General features: G+C 42.8%; 1 protein-coding gene across 6 annotated transcripts in view; it reads right to left on the bottom strand.

Annotated features, from left to right (window-relative positions):
• The window catches only part of LOC147031958 (uncharacterized), a 23,022-nt gene that overhangs the window by 14,918 nt on the left and 604 nt on the right, over positions 1-7,500 (bottom strand). The window contains exons 1-5 of one of the 6 annotated variants that reach the window (XR_015054996.1): positions 7,063-7,500; positions 5,402-6,863; positions 4,965-5,070; positions 4,484-4,712; positions 4,217-4,398 (exon numbers count right to left, since the gene is read on the bottom strand). The exon at positions 7,063-7,500 is cut by the window's right edge and continues 591 nt beyond it. Coding sequence is in view for 3 of the 6 variants with exons in the window: in XM_085869213.1 (XP_085725339.1) it covers positions 4,359-4,398; positions 4,484-4,697; positions 5,402-5,469; positions 5,864-6,153 (612 nt within the window). In the remaining 3 variants the exon portion in view is untranslated. Of the gene's footprint in view, positions 1-4,216; positions 4,399-4,483; positions 4,713-4,964; positions 5,071-5,401; positions 6,864-7,062 lie in introns of those variants that run through there. The other 5 variants (XR_015054995.1, XR_015054997.1, XM_085869215.1 and 2 more) reach the window with 5 other exon arrangements.

Raw genomic sequence — 7,500 nt, 5'->3', positions numbered from 1 at the left:
TACCCAAGAAACGTCTTTTTCCCCAGAGTGAGGTGGCCGAGCATCGCCTGATGAAGGATATAATTTCAAAAGGCCATTAATTAATTATCTTCAAAAGGGGTGTTTAAATGAAACGAAACAACCACTTTTCACTCCTGCACTTCCTTGGAGTTCACTTTGTATGCATGCACAGTTTCATGATGCTGGGTTTTATTATTTTCGAGTTATGGAGAAGACAAACACACGTATAGATGTATGAGCATTTAACATTTTCTTTGCTGTTCTCACACGAATCTGAATCTCTCTCAAAATCAGCGTTCGAAGAATGAGTATCTCACCGAGCAGGTAGTTTTCTTACCCTCATGGGTCATGAAAGACTTGCAACCATTTCATTCCTTTCATTTACCCCACAACCAAAGGCGAAGGAGGTTTTGTTTTCACCTCTTTCTGTCTGTTTGTTTGTTTGTTTGTTTGTTTCGTGCAAAATCTAAGATTTTTCAAATAAATTGGTTCGTCAATATTGTTGTTCTGTCTGTTTGTTTCTTTATTGCCATCAGGTCACAATTTTAAGCCGATCTTCACGAAGTTTCATCACTTGGGAGAGTTTGTCATAAGGATGAAGCCGATTGTTTTTGAGGTCAAAAGTTCATAAGGTCAACAACATTGGTGAGATTTCTAAAATCCTCAATTTTCATCTGATCGACTTAAAATTTGAAGAGGATTTATATTTCAGGTTAATTAATTCAACCAACCAATTATTTTTGAGGTCAACATGAACCAAAGGGTCAGCATAGGCCCAAGGTCAACAACAAAGCTGGTATTTCTAAAATCCGCGATTTTCATCTGATTGACTTGCAAAAGATATATATTTCAGGTCAATGAATTCAAACTGTGAATTATTTTTGGTCACCATGGACAAAAGGTCAGCGAAAGCCAAAGGTCAACAACTTCGGTGAGATTTCAAAAATCCAGAATTATTTCTTTCGAAATTCCTCAATCGGTTCTTCTGACCACGTCGTTGTCAAAGTGGACATCTCTCTGGCTATTTATTATCAGAGAACCACCTCACCGCCGTCGAGTCCGGCATTTCATTCAAGCTGAGTGGCAGGATCTCCAAGCAGCCATCAAACTTGCAGATTGGTCTCCTATCGCAACTTTCTCCAACATCAAGTCATCCTGGGAATTCTTTCAAAGAAACTTGCTCTCGCTCATGCACAGATTTATTCCCTGTCGTCTTCAGTTGTCCAACCCTTCCTCTCGCTCTTGGTTCACTGAAGCTTGTGGTGAGGCAGTTGTCCTGAAACAACTTGTGTTATCCTCATGGAAAGCAAACCCGACTGAGGGTCGTCTCAGTTCCTTCCATAAAGCTTGGAACAAGTGTGTGTCTCCTCCCAGGAGAGCCAGAAAACATCATCTTTGAAAGCTCTAGTCCGAACTTTCAAACCTCTCTCCCTCCTCAAAAATCGTGTTGGTGTCTAATCAAATCTGTTTGTGGTTTATATTCCCCCTCCATCCCTCCCTTACCTCAAATGGCCGCGCTGCTGACACCGCACGTGAAAAGGCTGAATGCCTAAACTCGGTGTTTGCAGCTCAATCTTGTGTGCAAAACCAATCGCTTTCTCTTCCCACCTTACCCAGTCGCACCCTACTGTCCCTGGACTCTGTGTACTTTTCTCGTAACAAGGTGGAGAGCTTGCTGTCAAACCTCAACACAGATTCTGCAACCAGTCCAGACCGCATCAGCCCACTTGTCCTAAAACCTGCTCTTCTGCTCTTGCTCACACTCTCTGTTTTATTCACCCTCTCATTTACCCAACATCATTTGCCATCTGCTTGGATATCAGTAAACATTCCTTCCCTGCATAAAAAATGTGCAAAAACAGATCCCTTCAACTGCAGACCAATCAGCCTTCTGCCAATCATCACCAAGGTTATGGAATCCATCATCGCTTCAGACGTTAAATCCTTCCTCTTCTCCAATGGCTTGATTTGCGATCTGCAATTTGGTTTCATACCAGGTCACCCGACCCTGGATATGCTGCCTCTGCTCTCCCAACAATGGATGGAGGTCCTCAATGCCGGACATGAAATCAGAACCATATCCCGAGACATATCGCGTGCATTTGACACGGTCTGGCACCCTGCCCTGCTCACCAAACTCTCTTCCTGTGGTATCCAAGGCCATCTGCACTCTTGTCTCACAGACTTCCTCTCCTATCGCAGTCAACGTGTGGCCCGAAATGGAGTTCTTTCATCCCCTCTTCCTGTCCAGGCTGGAGTTCCTCAAGGTAGTGTTCTGGGCCCTGTTCTTTTTCTTGGTTTCATCAATGATCTCTGTGACTCTCTGGAAAATCCTCTTTATCTCTTTGCTGATGGCTCCGCCCTCTGCCATACCATGTCATCCCTCAGATCGGCATGCAGCAGCTTCTTCGCTCACTGCAGATCTGGGTAAAATCACAAACTGGTCCAACACGGGGAACATGTATTTCATCCCGGACAAATCACACACTCTCTCTCTGTCTCTCTGAAAGGACCCTTTAGAAACCACCCCCATCCACTTTCTCAACAATCCTCTGGAAGAAGTCCTTTCTTTCAAGCTTCTGGGTCTCACTATCTACCATGACCTTTCCTGGGAAGCCACATTTCAAACCTCGCCTCCAAAGCCAGTCACCGACAGGGAATCCTCCGTCGTGCAAAGTCCTTCCTTGGCCCACCTGATCTCCTGACCACCAACAAAGTTGTCGTCTGCAACCTGATGGAGTACTGCTCTCTCCTCAAGGCTGGTGCTACTACCTCCCACCTTTCTCGGCTTCACGCTGTGGAAACCAAGACATTTCCGATCATTGGCATCTCCCACGATGAGGCTGAGTCTTTGGGCTTCTCACTCTCTCACCGCAGGCTGGTCTGTGGTCTTTCTGTCTTCTACCGTCTCCTCTCCAGCCTCACCCTCCCCCCCCTGCTCCCACTGTGATTTGTCCCCACCACATTTCCGCAGGGCGCTCTCGGTCCGCCATCAACTCCCTTCTGGTAAAACCACCAAAATCACGAATCACTGCTCACCTTCACTCTTTCATTCCTATTTTTTCCACGCCTTTGAAATAAATTCCTTCACTGTTCAATCCCATTCTTCCCTCCAGGCCTTCAAAACAGCTGTTCAACACCACCTCTTCTCATCCCCCATCCAAATCCTCGATATTTTCTACCCCCGATAATCCACCCAAGCCAACCTCCTTCAAATTCCCTGCTTTCCTTCCTGAAAGTCCCTGTAATGTCCATCTTGTATTCCCCATGTTCCCTGCCCCATTCATCCCCCTTCCACAGATCCCCTAATGTCTCTGTTCCCCACTGCTTTGTCCTTCCCAATCCCACTCCTCTTGTCTCATCACTCCCCCTTGCTGTGTGTTGTGTGTTCGCTCTCATACGAGCCTCGACAAGGAATACAAATGTTTTTCTTTTTTAAACCGTCACACATTATACCCAAACCCTAACCTCACATGAAATATACCATCAGAGATGGGGAATCCCTCGCCATTGAACGAGAAGGTCATACATATTCCAGATAATGAGGGAGTTGAGATGGAAACAAGACCCCATTTGGTCATCATCCCGAAAAAGTTCCCCAGGGGTGAGGAATGTAGTAACCAAAAATAATTTAAATCAGAGAAGTGGTTTTCCATTTATTACGAAAAAAAAATTTTCAAGATGGTCGCCCCAGTCGGCCATCTTGGCTCCGGCCACGCCCAAAATCAATAGGGTTCTTCGTTTTCAGGTGGTACATGTGTGACTCACATTTCAAATCGATATGGCGAAGAGTTTTGGAGTTGTCGCACTCACAGCTATAAATGTTGACGCCCGGACGGACGGACGGACAGCTGGACGACCTGGGTGACAACAATATCACCCTTCTGCGATGCGGCGGGGGATAAAAACCAAACCTGAACACCCCAAATCCAACCCTGACCCTCACATGAAAACCCAAACCACAACCTTCATTCGCCAAACCCAAACCCAAACCCAACCTTTACCTTCACACTTAAAACCCAAATCCAAACCTTCACACTTAAAACCCAAATCCAAACCCTAACCTTCACACCTAAAAGCCAAACCCTCACCTTCATATCCCAAACCCAAACCAAACTCTAATTCAAAGATCATTAATCATTTTTACACCTTATTTTTTTTGAAAACAACTCAACGAATTATGATTTTTTAAAACAGTTTAATGTTTTTTTTGAACAGTTCAATAAGAATACAAGGTCAAGACAGTTTTTCAACTCAACAAGTTTTTGGTTTTTCCTTCCAGTTCCATCTTAAGAATGAAGTTTCAATTGTTTCAAGTTTGAAAAAGTGGAAAGGAAGAGATATATTGTAAATTTGTCTCAGGAAATCTCAGGTCTTCCCAACACTTTCTTGATTTTGCTGAAAAAGAATAAATAAATACATTACATGTCTAATATCGAATTAAATAAAATATAACCATAAATTTTTAATCAACTGAACTTACCACTCATCAAGCACCATCCAACCAAGAATGCCATGGATAGATTGGTTTAGAACTCCAAAGGTCTCCAAGATGGAACTCGTTTTTCGAGTCTGGAAGGTCGGTCTCATATTTTGCGCCCTCAAGGTGGAACTCTTCTCCTGATTTTCCCGAATGTTTTGGATCATCAAGGTAGAATTGATATGCTGGATCAAGGCAGAACTCGTTTTCTGGGTCTCTGCACACACATCAGCTGAAGGAAGTGAAAACCACTGTATATCACCACATTCATAATGTTCATCATTTTAATACCTTCTAACACAACCCTGGAAACACTATTCTCTCCATTGCTTTCTGCATCTCAGTTCAATTTCCCTTTCCTTTTGCCTTCAATTTCACATCTTCACTTTCTTCATCACAAAGTCACACTGGCTTTTAATTCACGTTTTTCAAACAATTAATTTTAATGCAGGAAAAGTTTATAATTGAAAAAAGCTGAACTTACTACTCATCGGAAAAGGCGACGTTTCGGGAAGAATCCACTCACCTTGGTCACGGCAGATGAGAAAATGAGGAAGAAGCTGGAAATCTGCCACGTGACATCCAACCTGCTTCGATTGAATTACCAACATTCATCGATTTAATTAATTAATTTAATTGCATCGATTTTTTTTTTAACTAACATTCATCGATTTAAATAATTTTAATGATCATCCAGTTGCACACAATGAATAATATACGGATACATTAACACTCATGCCAGACTTTCACCAACTGGATGAATTTTTGGTGCTTGTCTGGATAAGAGTTCAGTAAAACATTCGTTTGTTCTGAACACTTTTGAGACACAGACAGAAAGGGACACGATGGGGGTGAAGAACATGCAGTTTATACAAAGTTCGGAATAATTTGTAATGTAAAGCAAGAATCTTGGCAACTTACGTTCCAACCGGTAAGATGGTTTCATTCGAGGGGGTGGAGGGAGTAAACGAGCACCTCTTCTGAGGAGTCTTCAGAAAAGAAACAATAAAAACATAAAATAATAAATACATTGATATCTTCATCAGTTTGATAACTTGTTCAGGAAAGGGCACAGAAGGGAATGCACTGATGGAACAGGTAAGGACGAAAAGGTGAATAATCCAATCGAGGGAAGTTAAACTTCTTGTGATTTCACCTGCATCGCGATGACCATGTTAATAAGTTACCTTCCCACCAAAGTTATAATTACAATGATCTCCACAACTAAGAACATTCTTCTTCATCGAAGGAAGTACAAACAGCAATGTTTATAAAAGAACAAGCGGCAAAATGTATTTCAGTTTAACGTCCTGATCTTGGGGTTTGCTGTCTTTGTACCGAGTGTGGTCACCGCAACTGCCCAAAGTATTGAAGAGTGCTTACCTGTTGAAGGTCCTGCATGTGGTATGACCTGTCAACACCGTGATGTTTCTGCTGTTGCTGTTGCAGCCCCTCAGTAACATGTTGCTTGTGTTGCTGTTGCAGCCCCTCAGTAACATGTTGCTTGTGTTGCTGTTGCAGCCCCTCAGTAACATGTTGCTTGTGTTGCTGTTGCAGCCTGTGATCACAATGAGGGTTCTGCTTTTCCGACAGCCCCTCAACACCATGCTGCTTCTGTTGTTGCTGTTGCTCCTTTCGACCCTGTTTACCCTGAAGAACTTTAGACCCCACATGACCCTTTAAACTCCTATATATCCTTTGACCTCTTTGACATTTATACCCGCAGATCCTTTAGACCCGCTGAGACCCCATAGATCCATTTTGATCCCTTTTTTTGTGAGAGCCCGTATGACCTTTACACCGTTTGAACTGCTTCGACCCCTTAAGAACCCTTTACACACCACACAAACATCCAAATAGTCTTTTTGCAACAGAGACTACTCTTTTCAGCAGGTGATATGGAAACTCGTTCCTCCCAGAGGGTGGTAAACTGTGCTGATGACCTTATCTGATCGAAAACTACTTGGAAAAACTACAACTGAAATGAAATCAGATTCCTGGAATTTGTACAACACAAAATAGAGCCTCTCCCCCTCCTCCCCTGCGAACCTGGTGTTCCTGTCCTCAATTGGAATCGTCATTTGAACAAAGACATTCATCGTCCACATCCTCACAATGACATCCGTCATCGTCATCGTCACAATCACATCCATCATCATCGTCGCAATCACATTCGTCGTCTCCATCGTTGCAATCACATTCGTCGTCATCGTCGCAATCACATCCGTTGTCTCCATCATCACAATCACATCCGTCGTCTCCATCATCACAATCACATTCCTCGTCTTCTGAATCAAATCTCTCATCATCAACGTCTTCCACATCTTCCACATCTTTATCCTCCCCATCAGGCTCATCTTCTCCATCAACTTTCTTGTCCTTTCTGTGAACACACAACAAAAACCAGAACTTCGTTTGAGAGAACATTTCTCTGTGTAGCACAAATGTATCAATCAGAGGACCACCAGAGATATAAACTCCAATAACAACATATTCATCAGGAGAGAGGTCCATCAGGATCATAATTTGCTGTTCTTAATTTGAAGATCAATAATAAAATGAAGACTTGTGAAGAGCTTTACCGGAACCGTTTGCTCATCCATAAATAAATCGCACAAAGCGAGTTGATGATAAGTATCACCATGGAGATGATCCCAACAGCAAACTCAAATCTCGCCCAAAGCGACACGAGTTGTCCAACGTCCATCGGACCGAAGATGGAACCTTCCCCAAAGATCTGTGGACACGGATATAACAAGTTTAATCAATTAATGTAACTTCAATGAAAACAGGAATCAATTTACTTCATAACAATCCTTAAATAGGATCCTGTCAAACTGAAGTTGAAACACGACGTTCTGACCATCGGCCCAGTAAACGGATCAAACATTCCAGAACAGGTGTGGTTTCCTTGTAACAAGATTTAAGAGAACAATTGTTCACATCGTAATCAAACCGTCATAATTTCTTGAATATCACAATCTGCTCCGTTCCTTAAACTTCCTTTTCATTCTCATCAA

The sequence above is a fragment of the Eptatretus burgeri genome, chromosome 2, assembly GCF_056783735.1.
Source record: "Eptatretus burgeri isolate ZD-2024b chromosome 2, Ebu_testis_v1, whole genome shotgun sequence".
In the NCBI taxonomy this organism is placed as follows: domain Eukaryota; kingdom Metazoa; phylum Chordata; class Myxini; order Myxiniformes; family Myxinidae; genus Eptatretus; species Eptatretus burgeri.
This window is presented reverse-complemented; position numbering and strand designations above follow the sequence as displayed.